Source organism: Anser brachyrhynchus (genome assembly GCF_964034855.1).
Source record: "Anser brachyrhynchus genome assembly, chromosome: 1".
Taxonomy (NCBI): Eukaryota; Metazoa; Chordata; class Aves; order Anseriformes; family Anatidae; genus Anser; species Anser brachyrhynchus.
The window spans coordinates 146,723,268-146,751,054 of NC_137694.1; the positions used below are offsets into that span (position 1 = coordinate 146,723,268).

At 36.6% G+C, this 27,787-nt stretch overlaps 1 protein-coding gene across 1 annotated transcript in view; it reads left to right on the forward strand.

Annotated features, from left to right (window-relative positions):
- The window catches only part of CCDC138 (coiled-coil domain containing 138), a 55,026-nt gene that overhangs the window by 19,240 nt on the left and 7,999 nt on the right, over nucleotides 1-27,787 (forward strand). The window contains exons 15-33 of the mRNA XM_080573412.1: nucleotides 316-435; nucleotides 1,760-1,837; nucleotides 1,917-2,027; nucleotides 5,767-5,886; nucleotides 7,219-7,296; nucleotides 7,376-7,486; nucleotides 11,231-11,350; nucleotides 12,682-12,759; nucleotides 12,839-12,949; nucleotides 14,431-14,550; nucleotides 15,875-15,952; nucleotides 17,285-17,404; nucleotides 18,737-18,814; nucleotides 18,894-19,004; nucleotides 22,799-22,918; nucleotides 24,243-24,320; nucleotides 24,396-24,506; nucleotides 25,879-26,034; nucleotides 26,832-26,948. Of these exons, the coding sequence (XP_080429538.1) occupies nucleotides 316-435; nucleotides 1,760-1,837; nucleotides 1,917-2,027; nucleotides 5,767-5,886; nucleotides 7,219-7,296; nucleotides 7,376-7,486; nucleotides 11,231-11,350; nucleotides 12,682-12,759; nucleotides 12,839-12,949; nucleotides 14,431-14,550; nucleotides 15,875-15,952; nucleotides 17,285-17,404; nucleotides 18,737-18,814; nucleotides 18,894-19,004; nucleotides 22,799-22,918; nucleotides 24,243-24,320; nucleotides 24,396-24,506; nucleotides 25,879-26,034; nucleotides 26,832-26,948 (2,016 nt within the window). The remainder of the gene's footprint in view (nucleotides 1-315; nucleotides 436-1,759; nucleotides 1,838-1,916; nucleotides 2,028-5,766; nucleotides 5,887-7,218; nucleotides 7,297-7,375; nucleotides 7,487-11,230; nucleotides 11,351-12,681; nucleotides 12,760-12,838; nucleotides 12,950-14,430; nucleotides 14,551-15,874; nucleotides 15,953-17,284; nucleotides 17,405-18,736; nucleotides 18,815-18,893; nucleotides 19,005-22,798; nucleotides 22,919-24,242; nucleotides 24,321-24,395; nucleotides 24,507-25,878; nucleotides 26,035-26,831; nucleotides 26,949-27,787) is intronic.

Genomic DNA, 27,787 nt, shown 5'->3' on the forward strand with positions numbered 1-27,787 from the left:
CTTTCCCACATGTGACTTAACTGAGGAATGTACAATTGAGAAGATCTAGGTATTTTCTGGAAAAAAAATAAGATCCATAGGCTGTACGCCGTGGCTCCCATTTTCTTTCTATTTCTTCTTACTACGTGGTGTGGATGTTGCTTTCTTCACTACTGGTTGTATGTGCAGATTGGACCATGCAGAATTACAAATTTGATCTTTGGAAGTTTGTCCTGTTATTTTAACAGTAAAATGGAACTTAGTTGAGAATTATTTCTAAAAGATTATTTCTAAAAGCTCTTGTTAATCATGCTTTAACATTTGATATTTCTATAGCAACCTGATACCGAAATGAACCGAATGAAAGAAACCTTGAGAGGAGTGGCTGAGGAAAATAGTAAACTGAAGTCATCATTTAAGTCTGTGATGGATGAGAATGATTCCCTAAAAAAACAGGCAAGATTAATTATTTCCTGTTATTAGTAGCTTTAGAAGTTACAGTCAACAATTTTAAACGTTTGAACAAGTTGTTTGCAAAATTGCTGATTTTGTTTCTGTAAGACAAGAATTGTGTGAATGGTTGTAATTACTTTCTGCTTCATTTTCTAGCACGTGAAATTTAGTCTCTCAGATTTTTTCCAGTATTAAAGAAATTAGAGTTAGTCCTCTGACCCTGTAGCAACGGGTGATTTTAGGAAAGACTAACCATATCCTCTGAAGCAAACTGAGATTGGATAGAGAGAAAGTATTTTATAATGGAAGCCACCCTGTGCTGAATTGCTCTGCTGATTCTATTAAATAAAAAGTAGTATGTGTATTTCTAATTCCATGATTACTCAGTATCTTCAGTTATTTTTGAAAGTGTTAATTAAAGGAATATTTTCTCTGTTCTTAAAGACACGCTGAGACAGTGGTTCACAATAATACAGAGTTAAAGTTTTCTTCTCACTTGACTTAAATCTGACCTAAATGCTGACAGGCAAATTGCTACGTAAACTCTTTTGACCATTGCTCCTTCAGTGAATTGCAGTTCTGATGCTCTTGAGTCTGATGAAAATCATCTGCTTCCTAGTCTCAGTAAAATCTTTGTCCTCCTCTTTTGTGCAAACTGAAGTATTCACAGAGGACTTACATGATGATCGGGATGTTTGTTGTATCCATAGAGTACGTTACTTATATTTAAATGGAGGTTATAGTTTGCCTCGTATTCTTTTCTCACAGAGCATGGTCAGTAACAGTGTCATTCTTGCGAGAAGAAAACTTTCACCCTCTCTATTTCCAAGGCCATTAGACCATTCTTGAAACATGCACTCCATTTTTTGTGTCATTTCTTTATGAGAAGTAATCAAATACGTAGTGCCTATATCCCTAAAGAGGTATTGTGCTTATTCTTCCCCTGTAAGCGGAAAGGTTGGGCCGCAAGTCAACAAAGAGCCACGACTATTTTATTTATCCAGGCAGAGGTTGCCTGGAGAGGTTGAGGAGTCCCCGTCCTTGAAGATCTTCACAAGCTGCCTGGACGTGGTCCTGGGCAGCCTGCTCTGGGTGGCCCTGTTTAAACAAGATGGTTGGACCAGATGGTCTCCAGAGGTCCCTTCCCACCTCGGCCATCCCGTGATTTGTTGAGGAAGTGGACAGTGATTTTGTTTCTATCACTGTCCATGCTGAGAAGAAAAAAATTGAACTTTTAGCAATCACATCAAATGATTTCAGTGTGATGGTTAAGTCAAAAAGTGAGTTTTGAATCTACAGCTATTTGAATGGTTTTTGATTCTTTCAGTTAAGTGACGCGAAAGAACAGAACAAGAAGTTAGAAGATCGAGCAAGAAGCATGCAAGCTCAGTTAAATGATTCAAAGGTAAGGTTTCTTCTTCCAGGTACCTTCTTCCTTTATAGTTAACAAGTGAAATATAATTCATTGCTACGTTTTATTGTAGCAGAAGCATGCATTGGTAATGACACAGAAGTCTAATGATTCAGGACAAGTGGTGCGCTCACGTAAACGTGGTATGGAGAAAAATGAGACAGGAGCATCAAAAAGTGATAAGGTAAGGACTGGGCAAGGTGAAAGATCTGTTTGAAAGACTTTAGGCAGTAGAACGTTATGTATCTGCTAGAAATTAGAAAATGCTAGAAATTAGAAAAATAAAATAATTTTTATTGATTTTTTTTAGTGAGTTAATTACAGTAGGAATAGGTAGACACTATATTGGGAGAAACAGTCAACTGAAAGAATAAAGTATGTTGCTAAAAATGTCTTTTGAATTTTATATTGTGTATGTACATGTTTTTTGCTTATTTAGCTATGTTTTCTTCTTCCTCTCATGTTATCTCTCAACTATGAATTAAAATTATATTCTGCCTGCACTGTAACTGTTTTCTTCTGCTGTGTCAGAGCAAATCTTAAACTTATTCTGGTTACTGCTACAGTACAACACTGTCCTTTATGAATAAAACCAGCTGAAATGTAGTTAGAGAAGTCAGATAACAAATTTTAATTTGATAAGCCAGAGATGATTGTACTGCTGTTATACTTTGGGGAAATGGTCTTTAATGTGGGAAAGAATAAATGCAGTGTTCATATATAGTTCCAAAAGGATCACCTTGTTTTCCTTAAAATACCTTCTTGCATCACTTAATGAAATACTTTCTGTCTCCATGTTATTCCAGTCAGTAGCAAGTCCTCTGCTAGTACTCTGCCAACATTTCCCGACTGGTAATGACTTTCTCCCGCTAGAGGCTAAACTGAAATGAGAGAGAGATATTCACACCATTCTACTTGATCTATATCAGATGCCTTAAAACTGTACTGTCTCTATATAGCCAACATATTTCTCTGTGTACGTAGGTTTTAGCGTACTTTAGTCGCAAGTGATATATGAGCAGCATCAGTAGTTATAATTCTGAGTGAAGAGAAGAACAGTTGTCTGAAGGTAGATACAAGAAGACCTGTGAAGGTTTTAAAGAGCTGTTTGTGCAGCCTGTCTTCAGGAACCTCTGGATACCTTTCACAGAGTTTTTCTGTACAGTTGTAGTAGAGGGACAGAATGACAATGTCATGAAGTCTTTATTCTTCTAACGGTGCTACTTACACAGTTAAAATTTAGCATAAGTAGATTGTATGAAATAAAGCAAAGGAGTGTATCACATGTATCAAAATGAGGATTTCCACATGCACAGATCATTAAGCCATTGAGGGAGGATGCACAAGCCATTGAGGGAGTATGTAGATACAGGAAAAAAAGGGAGAAAGGTGTCAGGGGAGCAGGACCTCAACTTTCAATAGGGAAGGAATGTGTTAAGATAGATGGTTCAAATCCGTAAAAGTGATTTTAAAGATGTCTTTAGAAAAAACACAAGTGGCTTTAAAAGTGTCACACAGGTTAGAGAAGTGTTGAAAAGCCAGGAGCAGTTAGTGGTTATCTGTAAAAACTTGTGGAGGTCAAGTGGAGTCAACTAGAAAAATCTGATGCCGTTCTTTTCAAATGGGAAAGAGTTACACAGCCATCAACTTAATGTTGGTTCTCAGCTAAATAAATAAATATATGTCCTGGCAAGCTATGAACAAACCATGCGAAGTGCCATGCCAAAAACACTGCAGTAAATGGCAACGAGCTTGTGTTAATCCTAAATTGTCAAATCAGTGTGATTTCCATTAGGACAAGGTAACAGGCATGGCTAGTAGAGGAGTACTAGTTATATGTATGTCTAGACTTTGCTGTATTGTTTCTGGTACAGTTTTACGTGGCGTTTTCATAATCATATTAGAAAAGTATGACAGCTGAAATAAGGTTGGTGGTAAGGTGTAGTGAGACAGTGTTTCACAGCTGAAGGAATGTACATAGTAGATTCTGGAATAGTCTCTTTTGGGTCCAGTATTGGGTGTTTTCAGTGAGAAGTGTGATGGTGAGAAAGAGCACGCTTGTTAAACTTGAAGCGAATAGCAAGCGAGGGAGAATTTCAAGCATGCTGAAAAAGAAGGTTAGGATTAAAATTGATCTTGACAAATTGAAGAGGTAGTAGGTCTGAGAAAAGCGCAATGCTTCAGAGGCAAGAGTGTGCAGTATTGCATTTGAACAGAAATATCATCTGTACACATGCAGGGTGATGAACAAATGCAGGGACACGTGAACATGCCAATCTTTGGCTACATAAAAGGCTGCCACAAAGAGAAAGAAAGTAATCTTTTTTTTTTCCATGTCTGTGATAGAAGTAGTGGCAGGGTAAGTATGAGGAAAAACTAGATTAAAACAAAAGCAGTCAACCACTGGGTCAGAGAGGTCAGTAAGACTGGTGCTTCCAGTATTTGCAGGTCTTCAGAACAGACTAGACAAACATTTGGCAGGAATGAAGTGATACAGTTGATTATGATATGGATGGTACCCGATTTAATAATGGAATTGGATGGTTTAGACATCCTGGCACCACCTACAGCAACCCAGTGGCCTGTGAAATTATTGCCAAATCCCTGAAGCACTGTGAAATTATTGTCAAACCCCGAATATGCAAGCCTTATAAAGCATTGTGTAACGTAGTTTGGAGAAATTGAGAATCTTAATTCAAATTTTTTCTCGCAAAACCTTTCACTTGTAATTCTGCTGTCCCTGACTGTTTTGAAAGTTTATGGTCAGTTTCAAGCCACCTTGCTCCTGCTCCATCCCAAGCTGAGCAAGCCTTTCCTAGGCTTGGTTAACTCTAAAGGTTCGGCCTTTTCAATGGAAGTAGTTGAGCAGTCCGCTTGGAGCCTATCTGTAGCATTTTTGTTTGTCGATGAGATCGTTTCTATATTTACCACTAAAGTCCTTTTTGCAGCATGATAACAGTCTGAGAGCGAGGCTTAAGAAAATGTAGTGGATGGCTGAATTGTTAGTGCAAAAGACAGCACTTCTGAACAAGGCGCTATTTTCACATAGAAGTTTCTCACAGTTTCTGAGAAAAGGAACGTTATTTTCTGAAAACATTTGTTTTATACTCAGCTTCAAAGCCTCAGTGTTGCTTTTTTTCAGAATCTGCTGGCATATATTTAATTATATTACAAATTTCCAGTGAGGGGGAGAAAAGACACATTCCTTGGTTTCTTTTTCAAGACGCACAGGTTTTTGACTGTTACAAGTAATTGTCATTTCAGTTTTCCTTTGTTGCTGTTTTGTTTGCTTATAATTTAATGGTATGTCCTGGTATTAAATTATATTATTAAATTATGTTATAAAATATTATATTAAAAGATAACTATGTTGAGTTTCACAAGGGTTTTTTTTTTCCAATTCAATGAAATGTAACAAGTATTGGATACATTCCTGGACATTGCAGGACAGGTGTTTAAGTACAGGTGAACTAAAGCGTCTTAACTATCAGCAGTGAATGGTTAGAATATTTGAAAGATTCAAGAAAGAGAGAATTGGGCATGTTTGTGGTTAAAATGGATGCTAAGAAGAAAAGCTAAGTGTAAACAAAAGCTTTGACATTTGTTTTCATTCACAGTTCTTTCCCACATGTGACTTAACTGAGGAATGTACAATTGAGAAGATCTAGGTATTTTCTGGAAAAAAAATAAGATCCATAGGCTGTACGCCGTGGCTCCCATTTTCTTTCTATTTCTTCTTAATACGTGGTGTGGATGTTGCTTTCTTCACTACTGGTTGTATGTGCAGATTGGACCATGCAGAATTACAAATTTGATCATTGGAAGTTTGTCCTGTTATTTTAACAGTAAAATGGAACTTAGTTGAGAATTATTTCTAAAATACGCTCGTGTTAATCATGCTTTAACATTTGATATTTCTATAGCAACCTGATACCGAAATGAACCGAATGAAAGAAACCTTGAGAGGAGTGGCTGAGGAAAATAGTAAACTGAAGTCATCATTTAAGTCTGTGATGGATGAGAATGATTCCCTAAAAAAACAGGCAAGATTAATTATTTCCTGTTATTAGTAGCTTTAGAAGTTACAGTCAACAATTTTAAACGTTTGAACAAGTTGTTTGCAAAATTGCTGATTTTGTTTCTGTAAGACAAGAATTGTGTGAATGGTTGTAATTACTTTCTGCTTCATTTTCTAGCACGTGAAATTTAGTCTCTCAGATCTTTTCCAGTATTAAAGAAATTAGAGTTAGTCCCCTGACCCTGTAGCAACAGGTGATTTTAGGAAAGACTAACCATATCCTTTGAAGCAAACTGAGATTGGATAGAGAGAAAGTATTTTATAATGGAAGCTACCCTGTGCTGAATTGCTCTGCTGATTCTATTAAATAAAAAGTAGTATGTGTATTTCTAATTCCATGATTACTTAGTATCTTCAGTTATTTTTGAAAGTGTTAATTAAAGGAATATTTTCTCTGTTCTTAAAGACACGCTGAGACAGTGGTTCACAATAATACAGAGTTAAAGTTTTCTTCTCACTTGACTTAAATCTGACCTAAATGCTGACAGGCAAATTGCTACGTAAACTCTTTTGACCATTGCTCCTTCAGTGAATTGCAGTTCTGATGCTCTTGAGTCTGATGAAAATCATCTGCTTCCTAGTCTCAGTAAAATCTTTGTCCTTCTCTTTTGTGCAAACTGAAGTATTCACAGAGGACTTACATGATGATCGGGATGTTTGTTGTATCCATAGAGTACGTTACTTATATTTAAATGGAGGTTATAGTTTGCCTCGTATTCTTTTCTCACAGAGCATGGTCTGTGACAGTGTCATTCTTGCGAGAAGAAAACTTTCACCCTCTCTCTTTCCAAGGCCATTAGACCATTCTTGAAACATGCACTCCATTTTTTGTGTCATTTCTTTATGAGAAGTAATCAAATACGTAGTGCCTATATCCCTAAAGAGGTATTGTGCTTATTCTTCCCCTGTAAGCGGAAAGGTTGGGCCGCAAGTCAACAAAGAGCCACGACTATTTTATTTATCCAGGCAGAGATTGCCTGGAGAGGTTGAGGAGTCCCCGTCCTTGAAGATCTTCACAAGCTGCCTGGACGTGGTCCTGGGCAGCCTGCTCTGGGTGGCCCCGTTTAAACAAGATGGTTGGACCAGATGGTCTCCAGAGGTCCCTTCCCACCTCGGCCATCCCGTGATTTGTTGAGGAAGTGGACAGTGATTTTGTTTCTATCACTGTCCATGCTGAGAAGAAAAAAATTGAACTTTTAATCATTTAGCAATCACATCAAATGATTTCAATGTGATGGTTAAGTCAAAAAGTGAGTTTTGAATCTACAGCTATTTGAATGGTTTTTGATTCTTTCAGTTAAGTGGCATGTACGAATACAACAAGAAGTTAGAAGATCATGCAAGAAGCATGCAAGCTCAGTTAAATGATTTACAGGTAAGGTTTCTTCTTCCAGGTACCTTCTTCCTTTATAGTTAACAAGTGAAATATAATTCATTGTTACATTTTATTGTAGCAGAAGCATGCATTGGTAATGGCACAGATGTCCAATGTGTCAGGAGGAGTGGTGTACCAACGTAAACGTGGTAACGAGGAAAAAGAGACAGCAATATCAAAAAGTGCTAAGGTAAGAATTGGGCAAGGTGAAAGATCTGTTTGAAAGACTTTAGGCAGTAGAACGTTATGTATCTGCTAGAAATTAGAAAATGCTAGAAATTAGAAAAATAAAATTTTTATTGATTTTTTTTTAGTGAGTTAATTACAGTAGGAATAGGTAGACACTATATTGGGAGACACAGATAGTCAACTGAAAGAATAAAGTATGTTGCTAAAAATGTCTTTTGAATTTTATATTGTGTATGTATATGTTTTTTGCTTATTTAGCTGTTTTCTTCTTCCTCTCATGTTATCTCTCAACTATGAATTAAAATTATATTCTGCCTGCACTGTAACTGTTTTCTTCTGCTGTGTCAGAGCAAATCTTAAACTTATTCTGGTTACTGCTACAGTACAACACTGTCCTTTATGAATAAAACCAGCTGAAATGTAGTTAGAGAAGTCAGATAACAAATTTTAATTTGATAAGCCAGAGATGATTGTACTGCTGTTATACTTTGGGGAAATGGTCTTTAATGTGGGAAAGAATAAATGCAGTGTTCATATATAGTTCCAAAAGGATCACCTTGTTTTCCTTAAAATACCTTCTTGCATCACTTAATGAAATACTTTCTGTCTCCATGTTATTCCAGTCAGTAGCAAGTCCTCTGCTAGTACTCTGCCAACATTTCCCGACTGGTAATGACTTTCTCCCGCTAGAGGCTAAACTGAAATGAGAAAGAGAGATATTCACACCATTCTACTTGATCTATATCAGATGCCTTAAAACTGTACTGTCTCTATATAGCCAACATATTTCTCTGTGTACGTAGGTTTTAGCGTACTTTAGTCGCAAGCGATATATGAGCAGCATCAGTAGTTATAATTCTGAGTGAAGAGAAGAACAGTTGTCTGAAGGTAGATACAAGAAGACCTGTGAAGGTTTTAAAGAGCTGTTTGTGCAGCCTGTCTTCAGGAACCTCTGGATACCTTTCACAGAGTTTTTCTGTACAGTTGTAGTAGAGGGACAGAATGACAATGTCATGAAGTCTTTATTCTTCTAACGGTGCTACTTACACAGTTAAAATTTAGCATAAGTAGATTGTATGAAATAAAGCAAAGGAGTGTATCACATGTATCAAAATGAGGATTTCCACATGCACAGATCATTAAGCCATTGAGGGAGGATGCACAAGCCATTGAGGGAGTATGTAGATACAGGAAAAAAAGGGAGAAAGGTGTCAGGGGAGCAGGACCTCAACTTTCAATAGGGAAGGAATGTGTTAAGATAGATGGTTCAAATCCATAAAAGTGATTTTAAAGATGTCTTTAGAAAAAACACAAGTGGCTTTAAAAGTGTCACACAGGTTAGAGAAGTGTTGAAAAGCCAGGAGCAGTTAGTGGTTATCTGTAAAAACTTGTGGAGGTCAAGTGGAGTCAACTAGAAAAATCTGATGCCGTTCTTTTCAAATGGGAAAGAGTTACACAGCCATCAACTTAATGTTGGTTCTCAGCTAAATAAATAAATATATGTCCTGGCAAGCTATGAACAAACCATGCGAAGTGCCATGCCAAAAACACTGCAGTAAATGGCAACGAGCTTGTGTTAATCCTAAATTGTCAAATCAGTGTGATTTCCATTAGGACAAGGTAACAGGCATGGCTAGTAGAGGAGTACTAGTTATATGTATGTCTAGACTTTGCTGTATTGTTTCTGGTACAGTTTTACGTGGCGTTTTCATAATCATATTAGAAAAGTATGACAGCTGAAGTAAGGTTGGTGGTAAGGTGTAGTGAGACAGTGTTTCACAGCTGAAGGAATGTACATAGTAGATTCTGGAATAGTCTCTTTTGGGTCCAGTATTGGGTGTTTTCAGTGAGAAGTGTGATGGTGAGAAAGAGCACGCTTGTTAAACTTGAAGCGAATAGCAAGCGAGGGAGAATTTCAAGCATGCTGAAAAAGAAGGTTAGGATTAAAATTGATCTTGACAAATTGAAGAGGTAGTAGGTCTGAGAAAAGCGCAATGCTTCAGAGGCAAGAGTGTGCAGTATTGCATTTGAACAGAAATATCATGTGTACACGTACAGGGTGATGAACAAATGCAGGGACACGTGAACATGCCAATCTTTGGCTACATAAAAGGCTGCCACAAAGAGAAAGAAAGTAATCTTTTTTTTTTCCATGTCTGTGATAGAAGTAGTGGCAGGGTAAGTATGAGGAAAAACTAGATTAAAACAAAAGCAGTCAACCACTGGGTCAGAGAGATCAGTAAGACTGGTGCTTCCAGTATTTGCAGGTCTTCAGAACAGACTAGACAAACATTTGGCAGGAATGAAGTGATACAGTTGATTATGATATGGATGGTACCCGATTTAATAATGGAATTGGATGGTTTAGACATCCTGGCACCACCTACAGCAACCCAGTGGCCTGTGAAATTATTGCCAAATCCCTGAAGCACTGTGAAATTATTGTCAAACCCCGAATATGCAAGCCTTATAAAGCATTGTGTAACGTAGTTTGGAGAAATTGAGAATCTTAATTCAAATTTTTTCTCGCAAAACCTTTCACTTGTAATTCTGCTGTCCCTGACTGTTTTGAAAGTTTATGGTCAGTTTCAAGCCACCTTGCTCCTGCTCCATCCCAAGCTGAGCAAGCCTTTCCTAGGCTTGGTTAACTCTAAAGGTTCGGCCTTTTCAATGGAAGTAGTTGAGCACTCCGCTTGGAGCCTATCTGTAGCATTTTTGTTTGTCGATGAGATCGTTTCTATATTTACCACTAAAGTCCTTTTTGCAGCATGATAACAGTCTGAGAGCGAGGCTTAAGAAAATGTAGTGGATGGCTGAATTGTTAGTGCAAAAGACAGCACTTCTGAACAAGGCGCTATTTTCACATAGAAGTTTCTCACAGTTTCTGAGAAAAGGAACGTTATTTTCTGAAAACATTTGTTTTATACTCAGCTTCAAAGCCTCAGTGTTGCTTTTTTTCAGAATCTGCTGGCATATATTTAATTATATTATAAATTCCCAGTGAGGGGGAGAAAAGACACATTCCTTGGTTTCTTTTTCAAGACGCACAGGTGTTTGACTGTTACAAGTAATTGTCATTTCAGTTTTCCTTTGTTGCTGTTTTTTGTCTGTTTTTGCTTATAATTTAATGGTATGTCCTGGTATTAAATTATATTATTATAATATAAAATATTATATTAAAAGATAACTATGTTGAGTTTCACAAGGGTTTTTTTTTTTCCAATTCAATGAAATGTAACAAGTATTGGATACATTCCTGGACATTGCAGGACAGGTGTTTAAGTACAGGTGAACTAAAGCGTCTTAACTATCAGCAGTGAATGGTTAGAATATTTGAAAGATTCAAGAAAGAGAGAATTGGGCATGTTTGTGGTTAAAATGGATGCTAAGAAGAAAAGCTAAGTGTAAACAAAAGCTTTGACATTTGTTTTCATTCACAGTTCTTTCCCACATGTGACTTAACTGGGGAATGTACAATTGAGAAGATCTAGGTATTTTCTGGAAAAAAATAAGATCCATAGGCTGTACGCCGTGGCTCCCATTTTCTTTCTATTTCTTCTTAATACGTGGTGTGGATGTTGCTTTCTTCACTACTGGTTGTATGTGCAGATTGGACCATGCAGAATTACAAATTTGATCATTGGAAGTTTGTCCTATTATTTTAACAGTAAAATGGAACTTAGCTGAGAATTATTTCTAAAATACGCTCTTGTTAATCATGCTTTAACATTTGATATTTCTATAGCTTTATAGGACAGAAATGAACCGAATGAGAGACGCCTTGAGAGGAGTGGCTCAGGAAAATAGTAGACTGAAGTCATCATTTACCTGTGTGATGGTGGAGAATGATTTCCTAAAAAATCAGGCAAGATTAATTATTTCCTGTTATTAGTAGCTTTAGAAGTTACAGTCAACAATTTTAAACGTTTGAACAAGTTGTTTGCAAAATTGCTGATTTTGTTTCTGTAAGACAAGAATTGTGTGAATGGTTGTAATTACTTTCTGCTTCATTTTCTAGCACGTGAAATTTAGTCTCTCAGATCTTTTCCAGTATTAAAGAAATTAGAGTTAGTCCTCTGACCCTGTAGCAACAGGTGATTTTAGGAAAGACTAACCATATCCTCTGAAGCAAACTAAGATTGGATAGAGAGAAAGTATTTTATAATGGAAGCCACCCTGTGCTGAATTGCTCTGCTGATTCTATTAAATAAAAAGTAGCGTGTGTATGTCTAATTCCATGATTACTCAGTATCTTCAGTTATTTTTGAAAGTGTTAATTAAAGGAATATTTTCTCTGTTCTTAAAGACACGCTGAGACAGTGGTTCACAATAATACAGAGTTAAAGTTTTCTTCTCACTTGACTTAAATCTGACCTAAATGCTGACAGGCAAATTGCTACGTAAACTCTTTTGACCATTGCTCCTTCAGTGAATTGCAGTTCTGATGCTCTTGAGTCTGATGAAAATCATCTGCTTCCTAGTCTCAGTAAAATCTTTGTCCTTCTCTTTTGTGCAAACTGAAGTATTCACAGAGGACTTACATGATGATCGGGATGTTTGTTGTATCCATAGAGTACGTTACTTATATTTAAATGGAGGTTATAGTTTGCCTCGTATTCTTTTCTCACAGAGCATGGTCAGTGACAGTGTCATTCTTGCAAGAAGAAAACTTTCACCCTCTCTATTTCCAAGGCCATTAGACCATTCTTGAAACATGCACTCCATTTTTGTGTCATTTCTTAATGAGAAGTAATCAAATACGTAGTGCCTATATCCCTAAAGAGGTATTGTGCTTATTCTTCCCCTGTAAGCGGAAAGGTTGGGCCGCAAGTCAACAAAGAGCCACGACTATTTTATTTATCCAGGCAGAGGTTGCCTGGAGAGGTTGAGGAGTCCCCGTCCTTGAAGATCTTCACAAGCTGCCTGGACGTGGTCCTGGGCAGCCTGCTCTGGGTGGCCCCGTTTAAACAAGATGGTTGGACCAGATGGTCTCCAGAGGTCCCTTCCCACCTCGGCCATCCCGTGATTTGTTGAGGAAGTGGACAGTGATTTTGTTTCTATCACTGTCCGTGCTGAGAAGAAAAAAATTGAACTTTTAATCATTTAGCAATCACATCAAATGATTTCAATGTGATGGTTAAGTCAAAAAGTGAGTTTTGAATCTACAGCTATTTGAATGGTTTTTGATTCTTTCAGTTAAGAGGCATGTACGAATACAACAAGAAGTTAGAAGATCATGCAAGAAGCATGCAAGCTCAGTTAAATGATTTACAGGTAAGGTTTCTTCTTCCAGGTACCTTCTTCCTTTATAGTTAACAAGTGAAATATAATTCATTGTTACATTTTATTGTAGCAGAAGCATGCATTGGTAATGGCACAGATGTCCAATGATTCAGGAGGAGTGGTGTCCCAACGTAAACGTCGTAACGAGGAAAAACAGACAGCAATATCAAAAAGTGCTAAGGTAAGGATTGTGAATGAGGTGGAATGAGGAGGAATGAAGTGATACAGTTGATTATGATATGGATGGTACCCGATTTAATAATGGAATTGGATGGTTTAGACATCCTGGCACCACCTACAGCAACCCAGTGGCCTGTGAAATTATTGCCAAATCCCTGAAGCACTGTGAAATTATTGTCAAACCCCGAATATGCAAGCCTTATAAAGCATTGTGTAACGTAGTTTGGAGAAATTGAGAATCTTAATTCAAATTTTTTCTCGCAAAACCTTTCACTTGTAATTCTGCTGTCCCTGACTGTTTTGAAAGTTTATGGTCAGTTTCAAGCCACCTTGCTCCTGCTCCATCCCAAGCTGAGCAAGCCTTTCCTAGGCTTGGTTAACTCTAAAGGTTCGGCCTTTTCAATGGAAGTAGTTGAGCAGTCCGCTTGGAGCCTATCTGTAGCATTTTTGTTTGTCGATGAGATCGTTTCTATATTTACCACTAAAGTCCTTTTTGCAGCATGATAACAGTCTGAGAGCGAGGCTTAAGAAAATGTAGTGGATGGCTGAATTGTTAGTGCAAAAGACAGCACTTCTGAACAAAGCGCTATTTTCACATAGAAGTTTCTCACAGTTTCTGAGAAAAGGAACGTTATTTTCTGAAAACATTTGTTTTATACTCAGCTTCAAAGCCTCAGTGTTGTTTTTTTTTCAGAATCTGCTGGCATATATTTAATTATATTACAAATTTCCAGTGAGGGGGAGAAAAGACACATTCCTTGGTTTCTTTTTCAAGACGCACAGGTTTTTGACTGTTACAAGTAATTGTCATTTCAGTTTTCCTTTGTTGCTGTTTTTTGTCTGTTTTTGCTTATAATTTAATGGTATGTCCTGGTATTAAATTATATTATTAAATTATGTTATAAAATATTATATTAAAAGATAACTATGTTGAGTTTCACAAGGTTTTTTTTTTTCCAATTCAATGAAATGTAACAAGTATTGGATACATTCCTGGACATTGCAGGACAGGTGTTTAAGTACAGGTGAACTAAAGCGTCTTAACTATCAGCAGTGAATGGTTAGAATATTTGAAAGATTCAAGAAAGAGAGAATTGGGCATGTTTGTGGTTAAAATGGATGCTAAGAAGAAAAGCTAAGTGTAAACAAAAGCTTTGACATTTGTTTTCATTCACAGTTCTTTCCCACATGTGACTTAACTGAGGAATGTACAATTGAGAAGATCTAGGTATTTTCTGGAAAAAAATAAGATCCATAGGCTGTACGCCGTGGCTCCCATTTTCTTTCTATTTCTTCTTAATACGTGGTGTGGATGTTGCTTTCTTCACTACTGGTTGTATGTGCAGATTGGACCATGCAGAATTACAAATTTGATCTTTGGAAGTTTGTCCTATTATTTTAACAGTAAAATGGAACTTAGCTGAGAATTATTTCTAAAATACACTCTTGTTAATCATGCTTTAACATTTGATATTTCTATAGCTTTATAGGACAGAAATGAACCGAATGAGAGACGCCTTGAGAGGAGTGGCTCAGGAAAATAGTAGACTGAAGTCATCATTTACCTTTGTGATGGTGGAGAATGATTCCCTAAAAAAACAGGCAAGATTAATTATTTCCTGTTATTAGTAGCTTTAGAAGTTACAGTCAACAATTTTAAACGTTTGAACAAGTTGTTTGCAAAATTGCTGATTTTGTTTCTGTAAGACAAGAATTGTGTGAATGGTTGTAATTACTTTCTGCTTCATTTTCTAGCACGTGAAATTTAGTCTCTCAGATCTTTTCCAGTATTAAAGAAATTAGAGTTAGTCCTCTGACCCTGTAGCAACAGGTGATTTTAGGAAAGACTAACCATATCCTCTGAAGCAAACTGAGATTGGATAGAGAGAAAGTATTTTATAATGGAAGCCACCCTGTGCTGAATTGCTCTGCTGATTCTATTAAATAAAAAGTAGCGTGTGTATGTCTAATTCCATGATTACTCAGTATCTTCAGTTATTTTTGAAAGTGTTAATTAAAGGAATATTTTCTCTGTTCTTAAAGACACGCTGAGACAGTGGTTCACAATAATACAGAGTTAAAGTTTTCTTCTCACTTGACTTAAATCTGACCTAAATGCTGACAGGCAAATTGCTACGTAAACTCTTTTGACCATTGCTCCTTCAGTGAATTGCAGTTCTGATGCTCTTGAGTCTGATGAAAATCATCTGCTTCCTAGTCTCAGTAAAATCTTTGTCCTTCTCTTTTGTGCAAACTGAAGTATTCACAGAGGACTTACATGATGATCGGGATGTTTGTTGTATCCATAGAGTACGTTACTTATATTTAAATGGAGGTTATAGTTTGCCTCGTATTCTTTTCTCACAGAGCATGGTCAGTGACAGTGTCATTCTTGCGAGAAGAAAACTTTCACCCTCTCTATTTCCAAGGCCATTAGACCATTCTTGAAACATGCACTCCATTTTTTGTGTCATTTCTTTATGAGAAGTAATCAAATACGTAGTGCCTATATCCCTAAAGAGGTATTGTGCTTATTCTTCCCCTGTAAGCGGAAAGGTTGGGCCGCAAGTCAACAAAGAGCCACGACTATTTTATTTATCCAGGCAGAGATTGCCTGGAGAGGTTGAGGAGTCCCCGTCCTTGAAGATCTTCACAAGCTGCCTGGACGTGGTCCTGGGCAGCCTGCTCTGGGTGGCCCCGTTTAAACAAGATGGTTGGACCAGATGGTCTCCAGAGGTCCCTTCCCACCTCGGCCGTCCCGTGATTTGTTGAGGAAGTGGACAGTGATTTTGTTTCTATCACTGTCCATGCTGAGAAGAAAAAAATTGAACTTTTAGCAATCACATCAAATGATTTCAATGTGATGGTTAAGTCAAAAAGTGAGTTTTGAATCTACAGCTATTTGAATGGTTTTTGATTCTTTCAGTTAAGTGACGCGAACGAACAGAACAAGAAGTTAGATGTTGGAGCAAGAAGCATGCAAGCGCAGTTAGATAATTTAAAGGTAAGGTTTCTCCTTACAGGTACCTTCTTCCGTTATAGTTATGCAAGCCTTATAAAGCATTGTGTAATGTTGTTTGGAGAAATTGAGAATCTTAATTCAAATTTTTTCTCGCAAAACCTTTCACTTGTTATTCTGCTGTCCCTGACTGTTTTGAAAGTTTATGGTCAGTTTCAAGTCACCTTGCTCCTGCTCCATCCCAAGCTGAGCAAGCCTTTCCTAGGCTTGGTTAACTCTAAAGGTTCGGCCTTTTCAATGGAAGTAGTTGAGCTGTCCGCTTGGAGCCTATCTGTAGCATTTTTCTTTGTTGATGAGATCGTTTCTATATTTACCACTAAAGTCCTTTTTGCAGCATGATAACAGTCTGAGAGCAAGGCTTAAGAAAATGTAGTGGATGGCTGAATTGTTAGTGCAAAAGACAGCACTTCTGAACAAGGCGCTATTTTCACATAGAAGATTCTCACAGTTTCTGAGAAAAGGAACGTTATTTTCTGAAAACATTTGTTTTATACTCAGCTTCAAAGCCTCAGTGTTGTTTTTTTTTCAGAATCTGCTGGCATATATTTAATTATATTACAAATTTCCAGTGAGGGGGAGAAAAGACACATTCCTTGGTTTCTTTTTCAAGACATACAGGTTTTTGACTGTTACAAGTAATTGTCATTTCAGTTTTCCTTTGTTGCTGTTTTTTGTCTGTTTTTGCTTATAATTTAATGGTATGTCCTGGTATTAAATTATATTATTAAATTATGTTATAAAATATTATATTAAAAGATAACTATGTTGAGTTTCACAAGGGTTTTTTTTTTCCAATTCAATGAAATGTAACAAGTATTGGATACATTCCTGGACATTGCAGGAAAGGTGTTTAAGTACAGGTGAACTAAAGCGTCTTAACTATCAGCAGTGAATGGTTAGAATATTTGAAAGATTCAAGAAAGAGAGAATTGGGCATGTTTGTGGTTAAAATGGATGCTAAGAAGAAAAGCTAAGTGTAAACAAAAGCTTTGACACTTGTTTTCATTCACAGTTCTTTCCCACATGTGACTTAACTGAGGAATGTACAATTGAGAAGATCTAGGTATTTTCTGGAAAAAAATAAGATCCATAGGCTGTACACCATGGCTCCCGTTTTCTTTCTATTTCTTCTTAATACGTGGTGTGGATGTTGCTTTCTTCACTACTGGTTGTATGTGCAGATTGGACCATGCAGAATTACAAATTTGATCTTTGGAAGTTTGTCCTATTATTTTAACAGTAAAATGGAACTTAGTTGAGAATTATTTCTAAAATACGCTCTTGTTAATCATGCTTTAACATTTGATATTTCTATAGCTATATATGACAGAAATGAACCGAATGAAAGAAACCTTGAGAGGAGTGGCTGAGGAAAATAGTAAACTGAAGTCATCATTTAAGTCTGTGATGGATGAGAATGATTCCCTAAAAAAACAGGCAAGATTAATTATTTCCTGTTATTAGTAGCTTTAGAAGTTACAGTCAACAATTTTAAACGTTTGAACAAGTTGTTTGCAAAATTGCTGATTTTGTTTCTGTAAGACAAGAATTGTGTGAATGGTTGTAATTACTTTCTGCTTCATTTTCTAGCACGTGAAATTTAGTCTCTCAGATCTTTTCCAGTATTAAAGAAATTAGAGTTAGTCCTCTGACCCTGTAGCAACAGGTGATTTTAGGAAAGACTAACCATATCCTTTGAAGCAAACTGAGATTGGATAGAGAGAAAGTATTTTATAATGGAAGCCACCCTGTGCTGAATTGCTCTGCTGATTCTATTAAATAAAAAGTAGTATGTGTATTTCTAATTCCATGATTACTCAGTATCTTCAGTTATTTTTGAAAGTGTTAATTAAAGGAATATTTTCTCTGTTCTTAAGGACACGCTGAGACAGTGGTTCACAATAATACAGAGTTAAAGTTTTCTTCTCACTTGACTTAAATCTGACCTAAATGCTGACAGGCAAATTGCTACGTAAACTCTTTTGACCATTGCTTCTTCAGTGAATTGCAGTTCTGATGCTCTTGAGTCTGATGAAAATCATCTGCTTCCTAGTCTCAGTAAAATCTTTGTCCTTCTCTTTTGTGCAAACTGAAGTATTCACAGAGGACTTACATGATGATCGGGATGTTTGTTGTATCCATAGAGTACGTTACTTATATTTAAATGGAGGTTATAGTTTGCCTCGTATTCTTTTCTCACAGAGCATGGTCAGTGACAGTGTCATTCTTGCGAGAAGAAAACTTTCACCCTCTTTATTTCCAAGGCCATTAGACCGTTCTTGAAACATGCACTCCATTTTTTGTGTCATTTCTTAATGAGAAGTAATCAAATACGTAGTGCCTATATCCCTAAAGAGGTATTGTGCTTATTCTTCCCCTGTAAGCGGAAAGGTTGGGCCGCAAGTCAACAAAGAGCCACGACTATTTTATTTATCCAGGCAGAGGTTGCCTGGAGAGGTTGAGGAGTCCCCGTCCTTGAAGATCTTCACAAGCTGCCTGGACGTGGTCCTGGGCAGCCTGCTCTGGGTGGCCCTGTTTAAACAAGATGGTTGGACCAGATGGTCTCCAGAGGTCCCTTCCCACCTCGGCCATCCCGTGATTTGTTGAGGAAGTGGACAGTGATTTTGTTTCTATCACTGTCCGTGCTGAGAAGAAAAAAATTGAATTTTTAATCATTTAGCAATCACATCAAATGATTTCAATGTGATGGTTAAGTCAAAAAGTGAGTTTTGAATCTACAGCTATTTGAATGGTTTTTGATTCTTTCAGTTAAGTGACGCGAACGAACAGAACAAGAAGTTAGATGATCGAGCAAGAAGCATGCAAGCTCAGTTAAATGATTTACAGGTAAGGTTTCTTCTTCCAGGTACCTTCTTCCTTTATAGTTAACAAGTGAAATATAATTCATTGTTATGTTTTATTGTAGCAGAAGCATGCATTGGTAATGACACAGAAGTCCAATGATTCGGGAGAAGGGTTGCGCTCACGTAAACGTCGTAAGGAGAAAAATGAGACAGGAGCATCAGAAAGTGATAAGGTAAGGACTGGGCAAGGTGAAAGATCTGTTTGAAAGACTTTAGGCAGTAGAACGTTATGTATCTGCTAGAAATTAGAAAATGCTAGAAATTAGAAAAATAAAATAATTTTTATTGATTTTTTTAGTGAGTTAATTACAGTAGGAATAGGTAGACACTATATTGGGAGACACAGATAGTCAACTGAAAGAATAGAGTATGTTGCTAAAAATGTCTTTTGAATTTTATATTGTGTATGTATATGTTTTTTGCTTATTTAGCTGTTTTCTTCTTCCTCTCATGTTATCTCTCAACTATGAATTAATATTATATTCTGCCTGCACTGTAACTGTTTTCTTCTGCTGTGTCAGAGCAAATCTTAAACTTATTCTGGTTACTGCTACATTACAACACTGTCCTTTATGAATAAAACCAGCTGAAATGTAGTTAGAGAAGTCAGATAACAAATTTTAATTTTATAAGCCAGAGATGATTGTACTGCTGTTATACTTTGGGGAAATGGTCTTTAATGTGGGAAAGAATAAATGCAGTGTTCATATATAGTTCCAAAAGGATCACCTTGTTTTCCTTAAAATACCTTCTTGCATCACTTAATGAAATACTTTCTGTCTCCATGTTATTCCAGTCAGTAGCAAGTCCTCTGCTAGCACTCTGCCAACATTTCCCGACTGGTAATGACTTTCTCCCGCTAGAGGCTAAACTGAAATGAGAAAGAGAGATATTCACGCCATTCTACTTGATCTATATCAGATGCCTTAAAACTGTACTGTCTCTATATAGCCAACATATTTCTCTGTGTACGTAGGTTTTAGCGTACTTTAGTCGCAAGTGATATATGAGCAGCATCAGTAGTTATAATTCTGAGTGAAGAGAAGAACAGTTGTCTGAAGGTAGATACAAGAAGACCTGTGAAGGTTTTAAAGAGCTGTTTGTGCAGCCTGTCTTCAGGAACCTCTGGATACCTTTCACAGAGTTTTTCTGTACAGTTGTAGTAGAGGGACAGAATGACAATGTCATGAAGTCTTTATTCTTCTAACGGTGCTACTTACACAGTTAAAATTTAGCATAAGTAGATTGTATGAAATAAAGCAAAGGAGTGTATCACATGTATCAAAATGAGGATTTCCACATGCACAGATCATTAAGCCATTGAGGGAGGATGCACAAGCCATTGAGGGAGTATGTAGATACAGGAAAAAAAGGGAGAAAGGTGTCAGGGGAGCAGGACCTCAACTTTCAATAGGGAAGGAATGTGTTAAGATAGATGGTTCAAATCCATAAAAGTGATTTTAAAGATGTCTTTAGAAAAAACACAAGTGGCTTTAAAAGTGTCACACAGGTTAGAGAAGTGTTGAAAAGCCAGGAGCAGTTAGTGGTTATCTGTAAAAACTTGTGGAGGTCAAGTGGAGTCAACTAGAAAAATCTGATGCCGTTCTTTTCAAATGGGAAAGAGTTACACAGCCATCAACTTAATGTTGGTTCTCAGCTAAATAAATAAATATATGTCCTGGCAAGCTATGAACAAACCATGCGAAGTGCCATGCCAAAAACACTGCAGTAAATGGCAACGAGCTTGTGTTAATCCTAAATTGTCAAATCAGTGTGATTTCCATTAGGACAAGGTAACAGGCATGGCTAGTAGAGGAGTACTAGTTATATGTATGTCTAGACTTTGCTGTATTGTTTCTGGTACAGTTTTACGTGGCGTTTTCATAATCATATTAGAAAAGTATGACAGCTGAAATAAGGTTGGTGGTAAGGTGTAGTGAGACAGTGTTTCACAGCTGAAGGAATGTACATAGTAGATTCTGGAATAGTCTCTTTTGGGTCCAGTATTGGGTGTTTTCAGTGAGAAGTGTGATGGTGAGAAAGAGCACGCTTGTTAAACTTGAAGCGAATAGCAAGCGAGGGAGAATTTCAAGCATGCTGAAAAAGAAGGTTAGGATTAAAATTGATCTTGACAAATTGAAGAGGTAGTAGGTCTGAGAAAAGCGCAATGCTTCAGAGGCAAGAGTGTGCAGTATTGCATTTGAACAGAAATATCATGTGTACACGTACAGGGTGATGAACAAATGCAGGGACACGTGAACATGCCAATCTTTGGCTACATAAAAGGCTGCCACAAAGAGAAAGAAACTAATCTTTTTTTTTTCCATGTCTGTGATAGAAGTAGTGGCAGGGTAAGTATGAGGAAAAACTAGATTAAAACAAAAGCAGTCAACCACTGGGTCAGAGAGATCAGTAAGACTGGTGCTTCCAGTATTTGCAGGTCTTCAGAACAGACTAGACAAACATTTGGCAGGAATGAAGTGATACAGTTGATTATGATATGGATGGTACCCGATTTAATAATGGAATTGGATGGTTTAGACATCCTGGCACCACCTACAGCAACCCAGTGGCCTGTGAAATTATTGCCAAATCCCTGAAGCACTGTGAAATTATTGTCAAACCCCGAATATGCAAGCCTTATAAAGCATTGTGTAACGTAGTTTGGAGAAATTGAGAATCTTAACTCAAATTTTTTCTCGCAAAACCTTTCACTTGTAATTCTGCTGTCCCTGACTGTTTTGAAAGTTTATGGTCAGTTTCAAGCCACCTTGCTCCTGCTCCATCCCAAGCTGAGCAAGCCTTTCCTAGGCTTGGTTAACTCTAAAGGTTCGGCCTTTTCAATGGAAGTAGTTGAGCAGTCCGCTTGGAGCCTATCTGTAGCATTTTTGTTTGTCGATGAGATCGTTTCTATATTTACCACTAAAGTCCTTTTTGCAGCATGATAACAGTCTGAGAGCGAGGCTTAAGAAAATGTAGTGGATGGCTGAATTGTTAGTGCAAAAGACAGCACTTCTGAACAAAGCGCTATTTTCACATAGAAGTTTCTCACAGTTTCTGAGAAAAGGAACGTTATTTTCTGAAAACATTTGTTTTATACTCAGCTTCAAAGCCTCAGTGTTGTGTTTTTTTTTCAGAATCTGCTGGCATATATTTAATTATATTACAAATTTCCAGTGAGGGGGAGAAAAGACACATTCCTTGGTTTCTTTTTCAAGACGTACAGGTTTTTGACTGTTACAAGTAATTGTCATTTCAGTTTTCCTTTGTTGCTGTTTTTTGTCTGTTTTTGCTTATAATTTAATGGTATGTCCTGGTATTAAATTATATTATTAAATTGTTATAAAATATTATATTAAAAGATAACTATGTTGAGTTTCACAAGGGTTTTTTTTTTTCCAATTCAATGAAATGTAACAAGTATTGGATACATTCCTGGACATTGCAGGACAGGTGTTTAAGTACAGGTGAACTAAAGCGTCTTAACTATCAGCAGTGAATGGTTAGAATATTTGAAAGATTCAAGAAAGAGAGAATTGGGCATGTTTGTGGTTAAAATGGATGCTAAGAAGAAAAGCTAAGTGTAAACAAAAGCTTTGACATTTGTTTTCATTCACAGTTCTTTCCCACATGTGACTTAACTGAGGAATGTACAATTGAGAAGATCTAGGTATTTTCTGGAAAAAAATAAGATCCATAGGCTGTACGCCGTGGCTCCCATTTTCTTTCTATTTCTTCTTAATACGTGGTGTGGATGTTGCTTTCTTCACTACTGGTTGTATGTGCAGATTGGACCATGCAGAATTACAAATTTGATCTTTGGAAGTTTGTCCTATTATTTTAACAGTAAAATGGAACTTAGTTGAGAATTATTTCTAAAATACGCTCTTGTTAATCATGCTTTAACATTTGATATTTCTAAAATACGCTCTTGTTAATCATGCTTTAACATTTGATATTTCTATAGCAACCTGATACCGAAATGAACCAAATGAAAGAAACCTTGAGAGGAGTGGCTGAGGAAAATAGTAAACTGAAGTCATCATTTAAGTCTGTGATGGATGAGAATGATTCCCTAAAAAAACAGGCAAGATTAATTATTTCCTGTTATTAGTAGCTTTAGAAGTTACAGTCAACAATTTTAAACGTTTGAACAAGTTGTTTGCAAAATTGCTGATTTTGTTTCTGTAAGACAAGAATTGTGTGAATGGTTGTAATTACTTTCTGCTTCATTTTCTAGCACGTGAAATTTAGTCTCTCAGATCTTTTCCAGTATTAAAGAAATTAGAGTTAGTCCTCTGACCCTGTAGCAACAGGTGATTTTAGGAAAGACTAACCATATCCTTTGAAGCAAACTGAGATTGGATAGAGAGAAAGTATTTTATAATGGAAGCCACCCTGTGCTGAATTGCTCTGCTGATTCTATTAAATAAAAAGTAGTATGTGTATTTCTAATTCCATGATTACTCAGTATCTTCAGTTATTTTTGAAAGTGTTAATTAAAGGAATATTTTCTCTGTTCTTAAAGACACGCTGAGACAGTGGTTCACAATAATACAGAGTTAAAGTTTTCTTCTCACTTGACTTAAATCTGACCTAAATGCTGACAGGCAAATTGCTACGTAAACTCTTTTGACCATTGCTCCTTCAGTGAATTGCAGTTCTGATGCTCTTGAGTCTGATGAAAATCATCTGCTTCCTAGTCTCAGTAAAATCTTTGTCCTTCTCTTTTGTGCAAACTGAAGTATTCACAGAGGACTTACATGATGATCGGGATGTTTGTTGTATCCATAGAGTACGTTACTTATATTTAAATGGAGGTTATAGTTTGCCTCGTATTCTTTTCTCACAGAGCATGGTCAGTGACAGTGTCATTCTTGCGAGAAGAAAACTTTCACCCTCTCTCTTTCCAAGGCCATTAGACCATTCTTGAAACATGCACTCCGTTTTTTGTGTCATTTCTTTATGAGAAGTAATCAAATACGTAGTGCCTATATCCCTAAAGAGGTATTGTGCTTATTCTTCCCCTGTAAGCGGAAAGGTTGGGCCGCAAGTCAACAAAGAGCCACGACTATTTTATTTATCCAGGCAGAGGTTGCCTGGAGAGGTTGAGGAGTCCCCGTCCTTGAAGATCTTCACAAGCTGCTTGGACGTGGTCCTGGGCAGCCTGCTCTGGGTGGCCCCGTTTAAACAAGATGGTTGGACCAGATGGTCTCCAGAGGTCCCTTCCCACCTCGGCCATCCCGTGATTTGTTGAGGAAGTGGACAGTGATTTTGTTTCTATCACTGTCCATGCTGAGAAGAAAAAAATTGAACTTTTAGCAATCACATCAAATGATTTCAATGTGATGGTTAAGTCAAAAAGTGAGTTTTGAATCTACAGCTATTTGAATGGTTTTTGATTCTTTCAGTTAAGTGACGCGAACGAACAGAACAAGAAGTTAGATAATCGAGCAAGAAGCATGCAAGCTCAGTTAAATGATTTACAGGTAAGGTTTCTTCTTCCAGGTACCTTCTTCCTTTATAGTTAACAGGTGAAATATAATTGTTACATTTTATTGTAGCAGAAGCATGCATTGGTAATGGCACAGAAGTCCAATGATTCAGGAGGAGTGGTGTGCCAACCTAAACCTGTTAAGGAGGAAAATGAGACAGGAGCATCAGAAAGTGATAAGGTAAGGACTGGGCAAGGTGAAAGATCTGTGTGAAAGACTTTAGGCAGTAGAACGTTATGTATCTGCTAGAAATTAGAAAATGCTAGAAATTAGAAAAATAAAATAATTTTTATTGATTTTTTTTAGTGAGTTAATTACAGTAGGAATAGGTAGACACTATATTGGGAGAAACAGTCAACTGAAAGAATAAAGTATGTTGCTAAAAATGTCTTTTGAATTTTATATTGTGTATGTATATGTTTTTTGCTTATTTAGCTGTTTTCTTCTTCCTCTCATGTTATCTCTCAACTATGAATTAAAATTATATTCTGCCTGCACTGTAACTGTTTTCTTCTGCTGTGTCAGAGCAAATCTTAAACTTATTCTGGTTACTGCTACAGTACAACACTGTCCTTTATGAATAAAACCAGCTGAAATGTAGTTAGAGAAGTCAGATAACAAATTTTAATTTGATAAGCCAGAGATGATTGTACTGCTGTTATACTTTGGGGAAATGGTCTTTAATGTGGGAAAGGATAAATGCAGTGTTCATATATAGTTCCAAAAGGATCACCTTGTTTTCCTTAAAATACCTTCTTGCATCACTTAATGAAATACTTTCTGTCTCCATGTTATTCCAGTCAGTAGCAAGTCCTCTGCTAGTACTCTGCCAACATTTCCCGACTGGTAATGACTTTCTCCCGCTAGAGGCTAAACTGAAATGAGAAAGAGAGATATTCACGCCATTCTACTTGATCTATATCAGATGCCTTAAAACTGTACTGTCTCTATATAGCCAACATATTTCTCTGTGTACGTAGGTTTTAGCGTACTTTAGTCGCAAGTGATATATGAGCAGCATCAGTAGTTATAATTCTGAGTGAAGAGAAGAACAGTTGTCTGAAGGTAGATACAAGAAGACCTGTGAAGGTTTTAAAGAGCTGTTTGTGCAGCCTGTCTTCAGGAACCTCTGGATACCTTTCACAGAGTTTTTCTGTACAGTTGTAGTAGAGGGACAGAATGACAATGTCATGAAGTCTTTATTCTTCTAACGGTGCTACTTACACAGTTAAAATTTAGCATAAGTAGATTGTATGAAATAAAGCAAAGGAGTGTATCACATGTGTCAAAATGAGGATTTCCACATGCACAGATCATTAAAGATTTGCTTTTTCCTTTTTAAAGCATTTCGTTAGAATTATAAAATAGATTGATTTTGTATGTGAAAATCTCTTCCCAATTCTTCCCAAGCCTTTCATAAACATTTGTCTAAGCACATAATAAAGCATTTGCGTATTACTAATGTACTCATATATTTTAGTCTATTGGTGTTGTGGTTTAGAAAATCATAAACTTGAAAGCTGAAATAACTGATGTTGTGGATGTATTACAGGTACTACTGAATTCAAAAGTTTACGACCTCTTAACTATTCTTATGGACTGGATCTCAAACGAACACCTTAGCAAAATAGAAATACAAGGAGAGAGAGAGGGCAATGATAAACCTCAGTGTGCTAAAGAAAACTGCACTCCAGAAAATTGTATGAAGGTAAAGGCATTTGAATTTGTTGAGGCTAAAATGTTAAGATTCTTTTTATTATTTTTGAGAGTGTAACAGGTCAGCCTGTTTTATACGCGCTTTGAATACATTAATTAAAAGAAAATGACAGTCCATCAGTATTAATTCCAACAGTGAGATATAAGAGATAATTTGTCATTCGTGGAACATACAGATCATTTTTAAGGAAATGTGTACTGTTCAGTCTGAACTTTAGATTCCACCTGTCTTTCTCTTTTAAGTCATTTTTATCAGCTGATAATTTGTCTTGTGTTTTATCTGTAATACTGTATGTAATTCCTTTTTTCTAAGGAGATATACACATCTAATTTAAAGTATTTTAGTGCTGATATTAGGTATTAAAAGTTCAATTTATGTCTTATAAAAGATGATACCATGCAATTCTTTTAACACCGTCTTTCTTGGGATACCAAGGCTTGGAAATCAGTGAGGTGTTCAGGAAATCTGCTTTTACAGTGTTTTTTTCATTATATTTAAAATTTGTAGCCATTGGTATTAGACTTCAGAGTCTGAGCTCACACAATGTCTTTCCACTTTTTGTGTAAACCTGTGTAAAATGTAAATTCAGTATATGTATATAATTCTGTTACCTGTACCAGGTCTGCACAGTGAGTATTTGCACATGTAGTCTGTTAAACTCTGGGAATAAGTTTATTTTACTTTAGTGTTGTTTTGTTTTGTTTTTCTTTGTTTGCTTTTTACTTGTGGTTAGCTTATACTGTAAGTTCATATACTGCATATAACTTTGCCATTCTGTATTTTTACAGCTTTTGCATGTGGTCACTGGACAGCTCCAGTGGATGCCATTTGTGGATCCTAAACTATATATGCCTGTCATTCAATTTATCTACTGGTCTCTAAGGCAGATAAACACTGGTAATAAGGTAAGTTCCCGAGTGATATTTTGTATTATAAATGAGTATGAAAAGTAGATGTTTTCAGGGATTATATATAAAAGAAACTTTGCTCTCTTTGCAAAGCATAAATTCCTACCACAGATACATAGCAAATGAAAAAATAATTCTCATCAAATTAACTTTCTCACATTCATTGTTATATTTTGCACCATGTATGTAAACATATTTTTACATACATATGTGATCTTTGTTGCAGCAGTGTCTAGCATCTCAGGAATGATATTTTACCTATGTGCTTACAAAACTTGTGAACTAGGAAAAGAAATATATTTTTGTTCACTTTATGCATGAGATTTGTTGAAATTGATGGCAATGTGTGGCAAAGTAGCAAAGGAATTTTGATTTCTTTGTTCTCTACTCAGTGTCTAACTGAATAGAACTGTAAGCTGGTGGTTCTAGTGCTAATAAGAAAATATTCTAAATGAGCATGTTATTAAGTTTGATTCCGAAGTAATATTTCTGTACAGTTTGTTGAAAAGTCCAATACGTCTTACCTGTACGGTATTCTTAAGGTTCATGTTTAGACCTTAATTCTGTAAATGCTTTTGTAGGATCTAGCTTCAGGCATCTTCAGAAAAGAGTATAGTGTAGTAGGCAGCGTTGATTAAAGCTGAGTTTGAACTGACTTTATTCTGGAACCAGAGGCAAATTAAATAATGTCAGCATATCAGGGGTCCTGACTACCTTGTCTTTTTGTGAAGTGTGTGTTGACAAGGCCCTGTGCTAATGTTGTTCAACTGCTTATGGAACGCAAAGTAGTACAGATTATATTGCAATACATGGTCAAGGCATTTGCTATTTAATAT